The 21,254-nt window shown below is 39.2% G+C and overlaps 1 protein-coding gene across 29 annotated transcripts in view; it reads left to right on the top strand.

Moving 5' to 3' along the window:
• The window catches only part of CELF2 (CUGBP Elav-like family member 2), a 440,299-nt gene extending 420,999 nt beyond the window's left edge, over nt 1-19,300 (top strand). For 16 of the 29 annotated variants that reach the window (XM_039519478.1, XM_039519480.1, XM_039519494.1 and 13 more), the window contains 3 exons: nt 5,981-6,178; nt 9,645-9,788; nt 13,567-13,704. In XM_039519478.1, coding sequence (XP_039375412.1) covers nt 5,981-6,178; nt 9,645-9,788; nt 13,567-13,694 — 470 coding nt within the window. In that variant the 3' untranslated portion in view covers nt 13,695-13,704. Of the gene's footprint in view, nt 1-5,980; nt 6,179-6,359; nt 6,458-9,644; nt 9,789-13,566; nt 13,739-15,068 lie in introns of those variants that run through there. The other 13 variants (XM_039519496.1, XM_039519495.1, XM_039519473.1 and 10 more) reach the window with 4 other exon arrangements.
• Nucleotides 19,301-21,254: the final 1,954 nt, after the last annotated feature.

Genomic DNA, 21,254 nt, shown 5'->3' with positions numbered 1-21,254 from the left:
GGATATAATTCAGGAATTTAGGTTATTAAGAAACACCCGTTTGCTGCAACTTTTCTATTAGTTATAGAGACAGAATAGGACACCTCCTTTGACTTGGGAGCTGCATATTTGCTTATAAATTAAAACCAATTTCTTGGTTTTTAATTTGCAAGTATGTGAGGATGGCTCAGTCATCTGTAGTACTAGAGCATGTAAATTTCTCCCATGTGGTGTAAAACAAGCACTGGCATTTCCAGTTAAAAGGAAGATGTCAGTTGTTAATCAGAACCTTCATCCTCATTATCAACCACAGTAGCCAATCACAAGCTGCTACTGCAGAACAATGATCCTTTCTGCTCTGTTTCTGTTACAATGACTTCACTTTTACCTTCATTGGAGGAGAGTCATCTAGTTGCATCTTTCCCCTCCTGCCTAGCTGTTTTTAGCTGCCGCTGTTCCTTGCATCTGCTCTACAATGCAAGGAATCTATTTGGTCATCACCGGTCTCTAGTTCATTAGCCATCATAGTGTCCCCGCAGGAATGGATGTCCTCCTCAGTATCACTTGCTCACTCTGATGCTCTGCATGATGTCCTTTTTGTCACTGTTATCTGGCTGCTCATCCAGTCATTTTGTTACGTGAGCTTTGGTTGTCATTGATGGGAGTTGAGGGTGGAGAGGGTTCATTGATGTCAGTGAAATTGTGGTAAGCATCTGCATGGGGCCTTGTGTAGGACAGGTCTTGCTTCTGGCAAGGACAAAAATACTAGAAAACCAAACAAAAAAAACCTTCAAAGTAAATATGGTTCAAGGGCAGTTTAGCAAAAGTAAGCAAATGCAGAAATGCCCCTTGTCAGATTTTGAAGCAACATATGCTTTGTTTCTATCAAACCGAGCCACTGAAATGGCACTCATGGCACTCATCTGGTCTCATTAATGATATTAACAATGTCTAAGGAATCACTGTGTGTTAATATTAAGATTCTTATCCCTGGTAAATACTGAATGTATGTTATGTGGGACATATAAGATTACAGCATCAAGGGTAGAATGTGGCATGCCACCCCTTTTCACAAGTACTAAGAACCCAAGCGCACTGGCACACTCGGAAAGATAACATTCCTTCACCAAGACTGATCCACAGTAAGCCACCTGTGTGGTTTCACCTCTTGACAGCATGTGGGAATCATACCATCACCCATTTAGCAATTCTTGCTAGATTATGGATGATGGCTTTAGATTTTCCTAACAGGTATTTTCAAATGACATGAATGCAAATCCTATTTGCATGTGACATCTGAAGTATTATTGATGAGTACACAACCAAGGACCAAATTTGATTCCCATGGACTTATACCACGGTGGATTTGGCTCAAAATCTCGTTATAATGTTTCCACAGATGGCATGGAGTGTGTGTGTGTGAAATAAATGTTTTGCAGTGAGATTCAGAAAGTATACTGCTTTCTCATATGCTGTGATGTGATTGACACCTCTTTCTCTCTTGAAAATACTATGACACTGATTATCAGCCTGGTATTTGTGGCACTAATGGTAGTTACCTCTAATTATAGTCTCAAAAGGGTTATCCCCTATCTGTATTGACAATATGCTGCTTCTGGGCCCAGGTATGCTCCCACTAACCATCTCCCATTCAGTTGTTTGCACTCTAACCTGTCATGGAGCACGTAGTCATGAAAATTTGGTTGGGAACCCTCTCTGTCCCATGGCAGGGCTAGACCATGAGCTATGTTTTGGGATATAGAATCACTGGCCGGTAAACCAAGCTCTCAGTCGCGTGAAATGGTCTAATTGCCCCCTAAAAGCTGGAACCACATGCTTGTGGAATTAACGCTAGCATTCTAAAGCACAAGTGGAGCTAGGTACAAGCCGTGAATGAGTTAGACAAGGGTGCTGAAGACAAATGCAGATTTGATCATTTGTTTACACAAATGGTTGAGAGTATAGCTGAAGGGAAACAGGTTTGAGAAGTGGAATCTGAAGTGGCCAATGGGAAGAGGCAATCTTTTAGGAAGAACTAGGAAGTGCAGCCAGCCAGAACCTATCTCTAAGTGACTTTCTTTCCATTAAGTTTCTCTTCTGGGAACAAGAAGAACTACTAGGAAGACTCCAAAATCTTTGGATAACTAAAAAGCCAGTTCACGGAGACTGGGTGGCACAGTGGGATAATGTGTTAGACTCTGGCCTTTGAAGAAGTAAATTCAAATAAAGTTACTAATGAAAAGAATCTGATGTGTAAAATGAAATCACTAATGCGAGGAGGGGAAAAAAGATGGTCTTGTGATTAAGAAAGAAGACTGAGAGTGAAGAGATCTGAATACTATTGCTGGCTCTGACACAGACATTTCATGTGATCCTGGGTAAAGTCATTTATCCTTTCTGTCTCTGTTTCCTCATCTGTAAAACAGGGGAAATGGCATTAATCTACCTCACAGGCGGAGAGAGAAACTTTAACTTGATAATGTTTGTAAATCTCTTTGAGATTCTTTGACAGAGGGCAGTGGAACTGCTATGTATTATAATCTATTATTTTTATTCATCACTTTGGAAAATTCAAGACAGCTCATTAGAAACCCAGGGATAGGCTAATTACTTTATACAGAGCAGGACAAGTGGAGGTGCATTGGTAGAGCTGTGTGGCGATGTTTACACTTTGCCTCTCCATACTCCGCTTAACTCAAGCCAATGCTATTAGGCCATAGGACATTTTGTAAAAGCAATGGAAGAGGAGAGTAAATAATATCAAGGATCCGAGGCCTTTCTACAGAACTGTTTTGCTCAAGGTGGAAATAAATTTAGCCATGTCTGTTGTAGTGATGGTAGCAGTGTCCTTCCCACTAGCAGTGCTGTCAAACAGGGCTTTCTGTTTAATGATCTGAAATAGCCTGGTGGTAGAGGCTATAGGTTCACGTGAAGAGGTTCACGTAACTTGCCAAGAGCAGAGTAACACAGAAAGTGTTTTGCTAATGGGCTGATGACTCATAGAAGATAACTTGTTATCTTAATAGTTTCTCTATCATGAAGTTATTTCAACACTGTACAAAAAGCGCCAGAGACAAGAAGTGGTTTATTGGGGTCATTTAATTCAACCAGTGTTGCAAAAACACACACACATGCAAGCAATGGCAGAAAACAATATTCAGATCTCTTGGTAGGGTTGCAGTTAGATTTCAATACAAACAGTAACGGGGTTCACGCTGCGCCCGTGGGTATTCGGCCCCTGGGGCTCCCTCTTCAGTGAGTCAGGAACACTTCAGTCTGGTGCAACACCCAAGCTCTTTATTCTCAAAAGGTTTCCCACCGCCAGTTCCCAACTACATACAGGCTTCACAGCTACTTTACCTACAACAGGCTTGATTGGGGCTGGAATGGCAGGAGCTGATTAAGGGCTTCTCAACCAGCACCCTGCCACACGAACCCATTATTTTAACACAATTGCTGTGCTGAATCCTTATTTTCAAAAGCTCTTCCTCTTGGATGGAAAACATTTAATAGAGGTATATTGGTGTCTCCTTATTGATTATGAGGTTTTTCTTACACTTATTCAGCACCACTTACCAAAAAAATCTGGCTATTTTGTGTTCCAAACCGAGCTTGGCTCTTTCGTTTTTGTGATGTGGTGGGTTGGCATCCACCACATCAGTGTCCTTTCCTCCCTCTGCCACCCTCCCAGTTCTCGAACTTCCAAGTGCAAGACATTTTATTAAGCAGAGATGGTGGAATAGCGCATCTCTGTCCAGTGTTAATGTTACACAAATTATACTAATATCAAAGGGTATAATTTATGTAGTAGAATCCTCCTAATTGGCAGAGACCCTAGTGAAAAGCAAGAAGGTGCCACTTGAACAATGGTCATGGTTGTCAGAAGCTCATAGGAATACACTGTGCTAGGATCAATACATTCGAGATGGAAAAGAGCTATTCAGTCATCCTCTTCATCCTTCTCTGTCAATGCAGGATTGCTCCCCGCAATACACTTCCTAGTGCCAGTCCATCTTTAAATTACTCATATGGTAGGGTTTCTGCCACTTCCCTTGGAGAAGACTATTGCACAGTCTAATAGATTTAATGGTTAATTTTTTTCAAGACAGTTGCCATAAATTGTGCTCAGCTTAACTTCCTCACCTTTCTCCAACACATGTGCCCCCTTATTACCACTCCAAATAATTCCTCTCTCCCTTCCTTTGGGTTTGCCTTTGGTATTTAACATGTCCCCCATCCCTGCCTTAGTCATCATTTTGCCAAGCTACTATCTATGCATCATAGCCTAGATTTTCAACAGTAACTAGTGATTTTGTATGTTTCCATTTTTAGGTGCCCAACTGGAGACATCTTAAAGAGGGGTATGATTTTCAGAGGGAAGGTGCTCAGCAGTCTCTGAAAGTCATGCCCCATTGAAATTCCCTCAAGTTAGGCACCCATAAACTCAGGCACACAAGTTCAGTAGTCACTTTTGAAATCTGGCCAGATTTTCAATTTTGCGGAGTCCCTGCAGCTCCCATTGCCTTTGGTTAGAATTATGGATCATCTGCTCTTCTGAAAATCAAGCCCTTAGTTCTTTTAATCATTTTATGGCTCTTCTCTAAATTTGTTCCAATCTGCTGCCTTTTCCAGTATTGCAGGGCCTATATCTAAATGTAGGGAGAAAATTCACTTTTATTCCACGAATTGCTGTAAGAATTAATATTAAAACTTTTCACTGTAGCACTTGAAGATACAGGTGACTCCTTTAACAACTGTAATAGGAAAAAGGAGTGGCATAGAAGGCTGCACCACAAGAAGTTTTTGCTGTCAACCATCAATTCAGAGATATCAAACTCTCATCACAGACAGTGCCATATAAATGGATTGGGTGTGCCATTTATCCATAGCTTAGGCCTGGTCTACACTAGGGGGCAGGTTCGAACTAAGGTACGCATTCGCGTAGCTGAACTCGAAGTACCTTAGTTCGAAGTACTTACCCGTCCTCACGGTGCGGGATCGAAGTCCGCGGCTCCCCCGTCGACTCCGCCACCGCCGTTCGCGGTGGTGGAGTTCCGGAGTCAACGGGAGCGCGTTCGGAGTTCGATATATCGCGTCTAGATGAGACGCGATATATCGAACTCCGAGAAGTCGATCGCTACCCACAAACCCGGGCGGGTAGTATGGACGTACCCTTAGAGTCCTTGCCCTGAATGTCTTCCCTGGCAGTCATCCCAGTTAAGTTAATATGTTATTTAGCAGGGTGCAGACCGGTGTTTATAAAGTGATGTTACTGCCAATAAGAAGCGAGGGAATGACAACACTAGAGACCAAAGATTTCTCTTTATCAGCAGGACAGGCACAGCTTAGATTGAAGCACTGCTAGCTACCCTACACCACACCACCAAATGCTCCCAGCCCTGATCAGGAGATACCAGGAGTGAGAGGCTAGCCATGCCTCCATGCCCATTCAGTTATCTTGCCCATGTTCTGCAATGCACAGAAGGGTGCCAATTGTAGTAGTGGTTGTTTTGGAATGTGGGTAACTGAGGTTGGTGGCCTATGTAAAATTAATTGGCAAACTTCATTCATATGGTAGTAATTTCCAGTCACTAATGACCAGCCTGGATTTGAACTGTGTCCTGGTGAACACTCTGCCCCATTGCCAACCACAAGGTATCCACCCTTGATCAAGTGAATTCCTTCCTACAGTCTTTGGATAGCCTCAAGATCATGTAGCCTAATGTGTGTGTCTTGAGGCATGTGGAAGAACAGGATTTCAGAAGCACGGTGTTACAGGACTTGCCAGTAGCAGATTGCATGTGAATAGATTTGGTCGTCAAACCATTGTGCCGAAGTGATCTTTACCAAAGTTGTGTTTCGTTGTTTTCAGTTCCATTTGGTGAAGTACTGGCTTGCATGCACTGCCGTCATTGTCGGTGTCATATAATGCCAACTACTTTTGGAAAGCACTAATGAACAAGTGCAATTTCTTTTCTCTATTGTTGGGTTTTTTGTAAAGTTGCTCAAATGCTCTCAGGTATGGCGGCCCTGAATGGAGGACTTGGCGCAACAGGCTTGACGAATGGTACAGCAGGCACAATGGACGCCCTCACCCAGGCCTACTCAGGAATTCAGCAGTATGCTGCAGCAGCACTGCCAACATTGTACAGTCAGAGTTTGTTACAGCAACAGAGTGCTGCAGGCAGCCAGAAAGAAGGTAAGCAGCACCTGCTAGGGCCGCAAAGCACACGTCTCAAACAGCAATGTCAAATTTTACGATAAGCTAAATTCAGCCTTTCTACATTGGTTGAGTTTGGCTTATTTCTTCATAGATGCTTTCTGAAGAAACGTGATCAGCCTAACCATTGATTTTTAACCTTTTCTTCTTTCCTGTTCAGTGTTGTTTTTGTTTTATCCTTTAATTTAGTTTTTGCCATCTATCCTTCAAGGTGTATTTTACCACCCATTATTTGTTAATGTAAAAGTACTCATTGGCTGCTGCTCACAAAAGACACTGCTAATGAAAACCATCCTAAAAGCATTTTTTTAAATTTTAAATTTTTAAAATTTGATTAAATTTAAATTTTTTAATTTGTTGTTTTTGAGAGGTGGGTGAGGGAGGAAGTGTCGTGTGGGTAACTCTCCCCTTCCTTCTCCTCCTTGTGGTTTTTATGTATGCTATGATCATCTAGCTGCTATTAGATTTTAGTTTTCAGGTTAATGACGAGATTTGTCGTTACATTGAGTGGTTCTTTGTTTAATTGTGGGTCTTGAGGGGAAGCAAGTAAGTGATTGATTGCCCCTCTTTCTGTGCCAACAGAGCAAAATAAACCTCAGGAAGTTAACGCTAAGAATAAATTAATACTAATCACAAAATGTTTACTGAAATGAGGCTAGCCTCTCTCTCTTCTCTCCCCCGGCAGCCTTCTTGGGGTTTGGTTTTTAATTCCCACCCCCTTAACTTTTGGCTAATTTTAGAAGATAGAAAAGTTTTGTATGCCTTCTAAGAAAGATATCAGAGGGGTAGCCGTGTTAGTCTGGATCTTTAAAAAGCAACAAAGAGTCCTGTGGCACCTTATAGACTAACAGATGTATTGGAGCATAAGCTTTCGTGGGTGAATACCCACTTCATCAGACGCAGTGGGTATTCACCCACGAAAGCTTATGCTCCAATACATCTCTTAGTCATTAAGGTGCCACAGGACTCTTTGTTGCTTTCTAAGAAAGAGTCTTCATTGTACTTACTGTTCTTGCCAGAGATACACTGGAACAAGGGCTAGTGAATGGCATCAAAAGAAGTTTTTTATCCTCTTTTAAAATAGTCTCTTGAATCATTATGGAACATGGTATCTCTTAGGCAGACAATGTTGAAACCCTCAAAGCTAGGGATTTAATAGGGATACTGTCAAATTAAAATACATATATATTTTATAATTTTCTTACCATTTTTACCATTAACAATTTAGATTATTGAAGTTGAAATAATTTTTTTAAATTCATTTATTTTTCTCACTATTTTGGCTCCCTGGCTTTGTTCAGTTCTTTTTTGTTTTTGATTTGCATTTTATTCAGATTGGATAAAACCATAAACAGAAGCTGTTTCTCTGTTGTGACTGGGTGGCAAATAGTGTAGGACTAGCTTTTATTTTTTTTAAATTATCTTCATTGTTTTTAAGTTCACAAAAGCATTTTTATCAATATGGGGGGAGGAATAGCTCAGTGGTTTGAGCATTGGCCTGCTAAACCCAGGGTTGTGAGTTCAATCCTTGAGGGGACAAAACTCTGTCTGGGGATTGGTCCTACTTTGAGCCAGGGGGTTGGACTAGATAACCTCCTAAGGTCCCTTCCAACCCTGATATTCTATGAGTCTATATATTTTATCATTCCCCATGTGACAGTGTCCCTTATAAAGTAAAGGCCTTTGTCATCTTGCTGTCTTTTCCATGGGGGACTGTTAAGGTGAGCGAGTTTCATTATTAAATTCTGCTGGCTGTGTTTGTGTTTCAACATATGACTTCTTCTGATGGAATGGCTAAGAGTCTGGAATATTTAGAGGAGGATAACCAGCTACCAGAGGAAAATATTGCATTAAATGTTAAATGAAATGGAGTGAATTGTTTTATGCATACTGCTATCAAACTGTTAAACCAGTTTTGCTCAGTGATTAAGAAAGTTCATTTTGTTGAGAGGACTTTTTTTTTTCTTTTTGTTTTTTTTGGTAAGAAGAAACTTCATTTGGCTTCTCTTCCATATTGCCAAGTGATTTTTTTTCCATTTCATTTTATAAAATTCTTTTTTTTCCACCCTGTTGTTTTGTTGTTGGTTTTTTTGTTTTGTTTTTTGTTTTCTTCCAACCCATGCACCCCCTGTCTAGGGCAAATATTGCAGCCCCTCCCCTCAGGCTGTGAGAGGGCAGGCAGTCTGGTTCCTCTATTGTGAACACCAGTGCGGCTCCATCAATCTGCTGCAGAAGGTACTCCATAAGTGTCTGGCCTGCACTTTCCTCTCCTCCCCTAGACAGTAATCAAACGCAGCACATCTGAGACACATCTAGTCTCCGCTTAAGCCACAGAATATCCATTTAGTCTATTCCAGAAGTTGCCTGCACCAGAATCGTGTGGCATCTTAGAATCCCAGTGATGCACTGTAACTAGGAAGGCCACATGTCCAGTTTCACACTGGAAAGTCTTTCTTTAGTCTCTTCTTTTTATTTCCAGATTATTATGGTAATAGGGAGGCAGAGCTGATGATAAGAAGCTTCTGACTAGAGCTCAGTGGAAAAAAAATCAATTTTATTTCTGTGGACTGGCTTTCGAAAACCAATACAAACCTCAGTTTGAAAGAAAAACAATTCCAGTTAAAAACAAAATGGATATTTTCATTTGAAATTTCACAGAACTCAAAAAGATTTTCCAAAACACTCCCATTTCAAGGAAAATCCATTTTTGTTGTTGTTGGGAGGAAGAAAATCAGTTAAAAATCTTGACCAGCTCTTCCCTGCCAGGTGGTGAGGGCTTTCCAGCCGGATTCTTTGTTGTTAAAACAACACGTGTACTGTGAAAAATGACTACACATTTTCTTTTCTTTTTTTTTCCTTTTTTTTTTCTTTTTGTCCCTCAGTTATTTGCAAAGACAAACTGAGCTGGCTGATTTTAAGTCAAAGGAAGGTTTGTTTTGCTTCCCCCTGCCCCCAATTGCCTGCCCTGCAGGCTTAAACATGGGCTCTTTAGAACTGAGCTGGGCTCTATCTCTTATGCTAATAATGTCTCTGGTTTAGCTGACAAAACCGTTGAAGATGTGTGAGGCAGCATAGAACTCAACTCGCTCTTCCAGAGCTGGACAGCTTGAAGAGCTGCAGAGAGCAGAGTTGCCGTAAGAAGGTGCCACTTTCATGCAGTCACTCTTCTATCCATAACCCTACTTTAGGACAAGCTGGGCAGTCTTACATGAATTTAGGAAGGAGGCTGCAGTTCAGCTTCTCTTATAATAGAGATTTCAAGTACAAATCTGTAAAAGAGCCACTGCTATTTTGTCCATTTGCTTTGTTTTTGTTACTTCAAAAAGTCTGAAACTGAACTGTGTTTGCCCATCACCTTCTAAATTACCAAAAAAGATAGATGACATAGAACTCGTCTAATAGCTCTTTTCATACTGGTTTTTTTGTGGTTTTCCTGTCTCTAAAGGTCCAGAAGGGGCAAACCTCTTTATTTACCACCTCCCCCAGGAGTTTGGAGACCAGGACATTCTGCAGATGTTCATGCCCTTTGGGAATGTTATCTCTGCTAAAGTCTTCATTGATAAACAGACCAATCTGAGCAAGTGCTTTGGTAAGCAACATTTAATCAATTGAAAAGTAAAACTGTACATGGTGAACCTGATCCCAGAGCTATGGCTTGTAATCCTCAAAAGTACAGAAAGATACACAGACAAAGCAGTTCAAACTAAAAACTGGATTTGAAAAAAAAAAAAACCTTCCAGTCTGACATCTACTATGGATGTGTCAAGTACATGAAACTAATTACACCCTATGTGGGGGAATGCCATTTACTGTACTATTAAGCTGCCTTATTATGGATACCTAATTATCCTCTATTGTATAGCCGAACCTCTTTAAAACTCTCTGTGTTTAACCCATTACTTGTACTTCTGGGTTAAGTACAGTACTGTGCAATTAGTGTTTGTATAGTGTACACAATATGTTACAGCTAGTTGCTGCCTATACGTGCATCTACAAGTACTACAAGTAGTTTCAACTGTCCAGGTAGCATCTGTCGTTATGACAGGGCGGGGGATGAAGAGGGGTACAGTCAGTGTCAGGTTTCATGTAGAATGCTTGAGCTGCAGGGAAATTAGATAACTAAAGATCACGTGAAGAAGTGTGTCTGATGCTTAAACTCTTCTGAAATAAAACAGGATCTAGGGTTGATCAGATGCATACCAATACCTTGATTACATACATATACTGTCTCTATACTTTGATGTACTGTATTACAAAATGTAAGTAAACACCTCTGCTTGCAGCATCAGTGTATTAAGTTCATGTATCAAGTAAATGATCTGATCAGGATCTATGATGATGACAGTCTACAAAAGAAGCTGGTTTTACATAAACTATCACAGCCCCTCAGCTTTATTTAGAAGCACGTCACTTTCATTTTACATTTTTGGCATCTTCTTTGACTTTAGAAAAGCCAGTTTGTGGTTTCTTAATGAGAGTTCTCACTTTTTCCTTGAAAACGGAGATTTTCTCATGAGCCCGTTTCTCTCGTGTCCGAATTGGTCACTGCACATGGAATAGAGTTACTTGGGATAACAGTAATGGTAATAATACTTTGCAATCATCTAGCACCTTTTAATCTGAAGATCTCCCAAGTTTTATAAAGGCGGGGGAAAGCCCTTTCTAGATGGAGAAACTGAAGCACAGAGGGGCTGAGGGACTGATCCCAGGTCTCTTCCTGAATCACTTGCAGAGTTGGGAACATAACCCAGGTGTGCTGACTCCCAGTCTGGTGCTCTAACTTTGATACATGCTGCCTCCAAAAAGGAGAGAATCCACTTTCAGCAGACAGGTGGCCACAGGCACCAATTGCATTCTTGTTGTCCATCTCAGTAGAGGCTCCAAGGTTTGAGGGGAATAAGGATGAACCCTGCCCTTTCACATCTAGAGAGGTCCCTCCAGGTCAGGGGTGCTATAAGGAAGTTTTCATAGCCGCTGCCTCAGCAGCACCTGCTGTGTAACTGAACCAAAGGGTTTCAGTCTACAAGGCTGTTGATCCAGCATCACAAAAGCGAGAAAGTCTGAAAGGAAGAGGGGGGGAGAAATACTCCAGGGAAAGGGTAAGTGCAGTCTGCAATGTGAGAAAGAAAAGCACTGGTACTAATTATTATTAAAAATATTTATTATTTATGTTACAGTAGCACCCAGAGATCAAAATCAGGATCAGGGCCTCGTCATACTAAATTCTTTGTAAATGCGTAGGAAGAGGAAGTCCTTGCCCTAAAGAGCCTACAGTCTAAATTTAAGACATGATATAACACACAGATGCAACAAGGAAAGGGAAAATGAGATGGGAGGCCAGATTCCCACACGCAACATAAAAGAAATGGTTCTTGATGAGGGACTGGAATGGTTTTTGGAAAGAGTCCAGCAGGGGGCAACAACAATGATTAGGGGGCTGGAGCACATGACTTATGGGGAGAGGTTGAGGGAACTCGGATTGTTTAGTCTGCAGAAGAGAAGAATGAGGGGGGATTTGATAGCTGCTTTCGACTACCTGAAAGGGGGCTCCAAAGAGGATGGATCTAGACTGTTCTCAGTGGTACCAGATGACAGAACAAGGAGCAATGGTCTCAAGTTGCAGTGGGGGAGGTTTACGTTGGATATTAGGAAAAACTTTTTCACTAGGAGGGTGGTGAAGCACTGGAATGGGTTACCTAGGGAGGTGGTGGAATCTCCTTCCTTAGAGGTTTTTAAGGTCAGGCTTGACAAAGCCGTGGCTGGTATGATTTAATTGGGGATTGGTCCTGCTTTGAGCAGTGGGTTGGACTAGATGCCCTCCTGACATCCCTTCCAACCCTAATATTCTATGATTCTATGACTGGAAGGAGGACAGGATAGCAATTTGACAGACATTTGGGTAAAATGTTCCATGCCTAGCGGCAGAATGCAGGAATTGTGAAAGTGTGTTTGGGAGAAGTGAATAAATGATTGAGCAAGGCTAGGTTCCTTAACCAAATAGAGTGAAGGGGGTTGGATCTATTTGATTAGATGGGAGAGTGAATAAACAAGAGGGTCAGAGGTGGGAAGACCCCCTGAATGTAAAAGTTTGAATCTGATGTGGTGGAGAAAAGGAAGCCAGTGAAGGGACACAAAGAGGGAGGCGATGATCAGGAAGATGATCTTAGCAGCTGCATTTTGAATGACTTGAGAGGGAAAAGTGAATGTCAGGAAAGCCAGAGAGGAGGAAGTTGAGTAATCAAGACAAGAGATGGGGAGGCTCTGGGTGAGCATTTTATCTGGGTGAACACACACTGGATATGATGAAGGGGTTAGCAGAGGAAAAACCTCAGCGCCAGCGCCAGGGGAGAAGGAAAAGAGGGTGATGAGTAAGAGAGGGATACACACTTTAATCTAATCTAGAATAATTCATTAAGACAATTTCAAGTGGAAATTAAAGGGAGCATGTCAAAGTAGATGCATAATACCAGGCTGCAATGCAGTAATTAGCCAGAGCAGAGGTAGAGTGGTAGTCAGGAGTGCTTTGCAATTAAGAGTGGGAGGCCCTGATATGAAAATGAGTTGAAGCTTCTAGGCTCAGGGAGATTAGAGTGCATTATGAAAAGAGTGTGTTTAGTCTCCAGGGGACATGAAATTTAAACCAAACCAGCCATAGTGAGTACAGGGAAAGAACACTATCTACAGGTCAGTGCTGAGGCCTGGGAGGCAGAAGACCTGGGGTTCTCTTCCCAGTTCTGCTATTGACCTGTCATTTAACCTCTATACTTGCCTACCCCCATTCCAGGGCCATGACACTTAATTAATTAAGGTATGCAATGTCCATTGAGATGACAAGTGCTATAGAAGTGCAAAGTATCATCATCATTAGAGCCATGGGAAACCCATGTTTCATCCCTGCTCTGTCAGACATCCTGAGTGACCTTGAACAAATCACTTAGCCTCTCTGTACCTGGGGATAATAGCATTTCCCTACCCACAGGTTGTGAGGATAAAGACATTAATGATTGTGAGGCACTCAGACACTGCAGTGATGGGGGACGATCTAAGTACCAGAGAGAGAGAGATACTGTACTGCCCCTTGTCATACAGCTCATGGACACCACCGCTGTTTGATTGCTGTCCCAGCTGCATATGATGAGGTAGCAAAATGCTGAACCCTAGCAAGATAAGGGGAGAGCTGGGATGGATTGGGAGGGAAGGAATGTGAAGCATAATCAAAGGAATGAAGGAAAGTCGTGAAATGAACATGTCACTTAAAAGAAAAAGTACTAACAACAAACTCTTTTTTCTGTATATTGAGCCAGTCCCCTCTTCTTTTGTTCTAACCTATATTCACTTTCTTTCCCCCTCCATTCTGTATTTTGTAGGTTTTGTTAGCTATGACAATCCAGTCTCTGCGCAAGCTGCTATCCAGGCTATGAACGGCTTTCAGATTGGCATGAAACGCTTGAAGGTTCAGCTGAAACGCTCCAAAAACGACAGCAAACCTTACTGATCTTAACCCCAGATGCTCACTGCTCTTGTTTTAGCTTTCTTAGGGTAAGTCCCATGAGCAAACCTGCCCTTCTGCGGGGGGGGAGGGGGGCTAAGGAAGAACATATTGCCAACCTTCACCAAGAGACAATTATTTTTACAGTTATCGCTTCCATTTCCCCACTCACCACAAGTAAACTTGGCTGCTGTTTCCAGGCCAAGTAATTACTGAGTTGTGTTACTGTATTTTATTTTGCGACATAATTTATCTCCGTTTTTTTTTCTTTTCTTTTTTTTTAAGAAATGATATCTTAAGAATTAAAAGCGACAAAAAAAAAGTGCAATTTAACTCTGTGAACCCTGGTGCCATTAGCACACTTAGGGGAAATAAAAGCTGTTTTGTTTGTATGGACCCAATTTTATCAGGGTGGCACCAGCAGTTTATAGGTTAAACATAATGGTCTTATGCCAGCAGAAGCACTTGTGAGACAATGACAACAAAAAGTCTTTCCACTACATCGGTTTGTTTTTTAAAATGATTTTTAGTTTTGGTTTTTGGTTGTTTTTTTAGGGGTTCAAATCAACATAACATTCTATTAGTCTGATATTACACTGGTCGTCTTTATATTTCACTTTTTTTTAAAGTTTTCTTTAGTTTTTTGGAAAGGAATAATGTAAAAAAGATTGAGATCTGTTTCTAAAGCTACAGGGTTTAAAATAAAAATAAAATAAAATAAAATGAGTGACGATACTTGATGTTTCTTGAGAGATAAATTTAATAATAATAAATAAATAAAAAAGAAAGCCACAGGCCTGTAAATTTTATTTGTAAAAAGCATTTCTATTTTTATACAAAATTTTTACTGCCTCAGAAATAATGGAAGTTATTTATTGCCTATTGTTAACTTATTGGATACCTAAAGAGCAGCTCTCTATGCTAGCTAGATCCTTTGAAGTAGTCTCTAGAGTAATTGTGCCAAGAATGGGCGCTTTTTCACCGTTGAACCCTACACCCTTTACAGTTCATGCTTTTATCCTGTTGTTTGTACTTGTCTGGTTATTTTGTTTGTAGTTTCCATTTTCTAGTTTAAAGTTCAGTTGTCTGACTTTTTTCTTCTCCCTTCCCCTTATGTTACATTTGTTGAAAATGGTTCTTTCTTCTCTCTTCCCCCCAAAGATGAATCCATCTTCTCTAACTCTTTTCAGATGGATTCTTTTGGGGTTCCATTGTGCTGTTGTTGATGAGTATTGTAAGTTAATGCAAATTATGTGAATGGCTCATAGACTCTAATGATGAAAGATTTGCATTAGTTTTCTCCTGCACCCATAAAAGTGATTTTGTTTCTGCTGCATAGATTCTATGTAACTTTTTTCCTCTTCCTTGTTTTTTCCCTAGACATCTCCATGCTCGTTAGTTCATCGTTTGCCTAGCATGTCCCTGTGGCGTCTTAAAAAAAAAAAAAAAAAAAAAAGTTTCATCGTCCCGTCATTGTTTCTGATGTCTTTCTGACCTCACATCATATTTGGTTCTCCTACTGACCTTTGATCTAGTTTGACCTTTGAAATTTGCATGTGACCTCATCTAGCTATGAATTCTGGGAAGTCAATGTGAAAAAACATTGCTGCATTCATGCAAGACTGAAATTTATTATTAGACAAATTAATGATAGGGTTTAAAACAAAAAAAAAACAAAAAACAAAAAAAAACCTGTGGCAAAAATGTTTTTGCTTGCTTTCTTTTTTTTTCTTTCTTTTTTCTTTTTTTTTTCCTTTTCCAAAAATAAATAAATAAATAAAATAACAGACTTGAAAGTATTATACAGGGATTGGCATTCTGCCTGGTCACTGGTGACAATAGCAATATGTGTCCAGAGGCACAGAATGTTGGTTTCTAACAGACTACTTCCAAAACAGTTTGAGAAAAAAAACTGTCTGATTTTAAGTCTCTAGAGGTCTGTAATAGTTTTTACATTTTTCAGGCAGTGTAAAGTTTTTTGATAAGGCCATTTTAGGTGGCTCACTTTCTCATTAAAATATATATATAGAACCACTTTTTGTAGATTAGTATAAGAAAATATTTACCCTGTTTTAGGGCAAATGCTACCTATTTGTGTCACCTTTTGCTGAACTGACTCACAGTTAGACAATCCATGGTTTAATGCACATGAAATTACCTATATTTTATACTGTTTCAATGTACAGGAGAAAGGTTACTGTAAACTGTGTTACGTTGGTGCTTCTGTGAATTAAGTTGTGGTTTCATCATGAGTCTTATGGTCTTAAGTGTTCTGTGTTTATAAAAGACAAGTTTGAAATTGGTTTACTTGAACAACAACAACAACAAAATGAGTTTTAAAAAAAAAGTTGTTTGCTTAAAAAAAAAAAAAATTTCATGTGAAAAATTAAAAACTATTCCAGAATAAGTTTGTGTTGGCTTGTGACGCATTGATGTCATTTTTTTATTGTGGACAATTTAGATGTGTTTGTGTTCAGCAAAATGTGATCGGTTTTTCTTTTAAAGAAAAAAAATCAGTGAAAATATAGTGCCAAATTCCAAAGGTACTTTCTTCCTAGAGCTTCAGTGTGTTTCTTGTGTGAAGTAATTTGATAACATGGGTATTTTATTATGTGTTTTGTATAAATCCCTAATATTTAAAGAAAAAAAAAGAGGTTAAAAAGTTTGTTAACTTGCTATCCTGTGGTCTTGTTGCCTGAAATTGTTATTGTTTGTTATTTCTCTTTGATGTTTTTTGTAAAACATTGTATAAGTGCCCATGTTTCACTTTTTTAACCACTCTGCACATCAATGCTGTGAAAGCAAACCTCACAATGTATTTTCTTCATAATGTATGGAAACCTCTAAGGTGAGAAAGTTTTGAACTTTTAACCCTTTCCACCCAGAGCTGTCTTGAGTGTTAATACCTTTTATACATTCACCATTTTGCTGTTTATTTTTATATATATATCTATATATATAAATATATATATATATACTTAGTTTTTTGTGGTTTATTTAATACATGGTTGAAATCAGAAAAATGCACAGGGCAGATCTGAAGGACAAAAAATTATTTTACTGCTGTCTAAATTTCTTCTGTATCTATAACTAAAATTATTTAAAACCGTAATTAACTTGTGGTTTTCCTTTTTAGATTTTGGGTTTTTTTGTCTTTTCTTAAAGAGCTTTTAATATGCTGCTGGAATATGCTATTCAGTATTAATAAAATAAAATAAAATAAACAATTCTTAATTATCTATTGTGTGAGCCGCTCCTAGATTGGAGTGGTTATTCCACCATTTGAAAACATTGAGGAGAAAAAACAATATTTTTGTAATTAAATAAATGAACTTTTGCTTAAATCAGATGCACTAGATCTTCCTGGGTGAAAATTCAATGTGTACTGCAGTTAAACTACTTTTTATGGATAAAGTTTACATATGCTGTAACGCTTGGTGTTATCTGCCATTATTCGTATTGACAATATATGGGCCCAATCCTACAGACACTCACCCAAGTAACTTTACTTGCGCCAGTAGTCAATGAGAATATGTATGTGACTTAAGTGGTTGTTTGCTGGATTGAGCCCTATGTACGGAACCCGAAAAGAGATGCTGGTAGCCTTTTCACTGCCTTTTAAATTTGACTGGATTGCATGTCTACAGCACCAGTAGCCACCAGTGACCAAATTCGGTTCTTTACTACTGGAAAATAGAATCCATTGCCAATTCAATGCATGTGAGCAGCAGTACCTGCTTCTGATAACTAAGTGCCATATCTTCTTCCATTATCTATTCCTATTTGGTTATATTCAGAGCCTCTAAAATTAAAAGTGAAGCCCTATATGAACAGCATAAAGACACAGGTGGTGCACTCTGTCTCTCGTCCTCAACTTTGCTTAAATGCTCGTTTATGTAGAAGCCCTGGGATGGAAAGGACTAGCCTCTAGTGATGCAAAAAAGTTTCCTCCTTATAGCACATGCACTTATAACTAAATGATCTATATTATTCTCACATGTTTTTACTACTGCTGAGGCCTTCCTGCACCCTTTGAGGGCTATTTTGTAATTCTTGCAGCAATTTTGCTTATTCAAAGTATCATCACACATTATATTATATATATGCACCTATATATATATAATATGAGAATATAATCTGATTTTTTTTCTGTTTCACTAATTCTTCTCATTTTATCCACCATATAAATTTCCAGCGTTTTTTCAATGCAGCCGCCCCAGTGCAAACTGCAGGCTTAGAGCCCAGTTAGAATGTTAGCGTTAATCTCCTAGAATCCCAACTGCTGTAAACTGGCAGAGCTTCATAGACTTCAGAAGACGTCCCACCCCACCCCCATGAGTTACACCAACCGAGGATCTGGCCCAGCATTTTTAGCAGGGAATGTTTCAGTGTTTCCAGGTGACAATTGTGGGTCATTGGGGGGGAAAGTTTGCCTTTATAAATAATAATAATAATAATAAAAATAAAGCTTATATCTCCTTAGAGACAAATTATCTCCCAGTTCCCTTTCAAAATATTGAAAGGAAAAAAGCTGCAAGGATGCAAAGAGCCTAATAAGAAAGGAAGAAAAACAAGGGAAATTGCTTTCCAAAATTCTAATCAAAAGAACTAACTAGTAGTTTTTCAAACAAATTAGCTAATTGCAATGAAGTGGCAGTCCTCAAATGACTAACAAGTTCATCTTTCTTTCACCATAGGGGTTATAGTTCCTTGGCTTGTGCTACTCTGAAATCATATTACTGTTTCTGTTTTTATTATCTTAAGTGCTAATTAACAAAAGGAAAAAAAAACCTGTAGTTTCATTACCTTTTGGATAATGTCATACAAAAAAACTATGTATTTGTGTTTTGGGTTTGGGTTTTGGGTTTATTTTTTTTCGTGCTGTGAGAATTGTTGTTTGTAGATTAACAATACTATTATTTTGTTTAGAATTACCAACTAATTTTTAAGTATTGTCTGAGAAAAGCCAAAGTTAATGCAACTTAGTGGAAACTGTAAGACCATTTGAGTATTGTTTCTGTTTTATTGATGCATTTGGATTTTGTTGTTTGATGGAATTTGAGCCAAAAAAAAAAAAGCAGGCTTTCCTATTTCTACAACTTGATTGTACTTATGCATTTTGTACCAGTGGAACTTTTTATACTGGAGATTAAAAATCAAATGGAATTTTTTGTGGCTTACTCTTGTGGGCCCCCTGACCATGACTGATTTTCGAGTTTGATTTCTGGTTGGTAGAAAGAGAGTTGGTTTTGTTTAGAGAATTAAAAACTTTGGCTTGCTATCTTTTTTTCCTTTTGCTTATATCTAGTGTTTAGAATTTTGTCTTTTTAAAAAAAAAAGCGGTAAGTTTCACTTTTTATTCTGTATTGTGCAGTTACACAATAAGATAATTAGAATTAGGAGTACTCGGTCACTTTACGTGGATAAATGTATTAGTTACAACTTTAGGGGTTTGCTTTTTTGCTGTTTAGATCAAAGTTTTTTCTGATTCTTCTGTCTTCATTGTGAACATAACCGTGTAGTTGAAACAGTCAGACTTATTTTTGTAATGTATGTTATTGTGTGATGCAGTTTTTTGCTTCTGTCTCCAATATTAAACCATTTTCCTAATACTTGTCTCTCTCTTCGTGTGTTGTATTGTTGGTGGTCATTATGTGTTGGTAATACATCTACACACCTCACTGTTTCACGTCCCTGTTTTTTTTTTATTTTTTCCTATTTGTTGTGTACAAAAGATACAGTCGATTCCACCTAAGTGAATATCTGATTGGGGGGTGAAAGAGGACTTGCACACTTAAGCTGTCTTTGGTTTATTTTACATTTTTTCCCCTCCCCTAGTGGTTTTGTCACTTTGATAATCTGAGCAGGAGATCATTTTAAATAACTGCCTGCAAAGTCATATTAAAGGTGGCTTTTGTTAGTCTTCTGACCACAAAAGCTGATACACACAAACACACACAAACAGAAATGTGAGGCTACGTGAAAAGTTTTTTTGCTTTGCTGTTTCAATCAGTCTGGAAGAAGTGGATTACAGAGATCAATTCAAGCGCTATTTTTTTTTTTAAATGGCTGTGCTACTGCTTTGCAGAGGCATCTGAAACATACAAGAAACGGAGGCTATAGCCCTGGGATTTCTTCCAAACTGTACAGTAATCTGGTGGCATCTGGTGTTCATCAAAGACTCCTTAAAAACTAATCACAATTTAACTAGAGCTATCACAGACTGAGAAAAATCTACCAGGTGAACAAGCTTGTTATATATAGTATATGTATAGCTATAAAAACATAAATAAAGCTAAGTGAACCCAGGCAGAGCTTTTAACTATTAAAGCCAATAGAAGTAAAACATTTTCCCCAAGTGCGCAAATGGGCTGTTTTTTCCTTGGGTGCTTACAAAGTGGATCTTTCTCAGCACTGCATATTAAAACATCAAATCTCCACGCAAAAAAGAAATAGGGTAGCAGGGGGCAGGGGTAGGCTCACAAGAATCACTCCACTGCCCCTTGGACTGGTGTCCAATAGAATCAAATAAAATCTGCAAAGGAAAATAAATGCTGTCATGGTTCGCAAAGTCTCTCTTCACTCTTTTGTCTGGTCACAGATATAAAACTTTAAAATTTGGAGAGTAAAATAATCCCACGGGATGGGGAAAAAGCACTCTGAAGTGTTCTCTGGAACTCAAGCCATATTCCCCCATCCTCTTCCCTTTGTCCCACTCTCTCTCTCTGATGCTCAGGAATCGAAGACCACTTTAAAGTGCTCTTATGAGACCCAAACAACACTCCTCCCTCTTGTATCCTCTTTTCCGGTCTCTCTGATGCTCTGGCTTTGGCTCACACACACACAAAAACGCCTGAAACTAACATCCTATTCAGAAGGTCATGGCATACTGAGTGTTTCCTTAAGGTTTTGGCAGCTATGTTGGCTCCTGTGCTTGGAACAGTTTTGCAATTTTCTGGCTCATGAGTTGGCCTCGTTTTGCTTTTCATTTATTTGTCTTTCTCATTGTTTTTCTTTCTTCTGTGAGCATAAAAGGCAAGTGGGGCATGAGTTCTGGAGCCTCAAGCAAGCTGAAGTTGTCATCTACAGGCTTCATTGTCAGAGTTCAAATTTCTAGCAAACACCTCCTATGCGGCTCTGCTTTTAAGCTAAAATTACAGGGGCCTGTAGGGGACAATCTTGCTCTGGGAGCAGAAGGAGGCTCTGGGTGACCTAATAGGCATTTTACATCTCTTGAGTCTATGATGCTGATTCTGATAACATTTATAGCAGTGATTTCAACTGAGTAACTCCTGATTTACACCAGTGTGTGATCAGAATTGACGCCTATGTTTTTAAGTCATTGTAGGTGGTTCTTTTGAAACTCATCAGTTTGTTGGTAGGGAAGATCAAGTTGAGTTCAAGATCTTTTCTTCCGAACATAATTTAATTAAAAAGATCCAATGTTACAGTTAAAAAAAAAAACACACCTCATGAGGACAAAAATCCCTAGTTCTTTACAAAAAAAAAAAAATCCACCAACCATGGGGGGAAATGAGTTATGTAAAGCCATGCAGCTGTACAGTT

The sequence above is a fragment of the Mauremys reevesii genome, linkage group 1 (assembly GCF_016161935.1).
Source record: "Mauremys reevesii isolate NIE-2019 linkage group 1, ASM1616193v1, whole genome shotgun sequence".
Classification (NCBI taxonomy): Eukaryota; Metazoa; Chordata; order Testudines; family Geoemydidae; genus Mauremys; species Mauremys reevesii.
The sequence above is the reverse complement of the archived record's forward strand: the minus strand, read 5'-3'. Positions and strand labels throughout refer to the sequence as shown.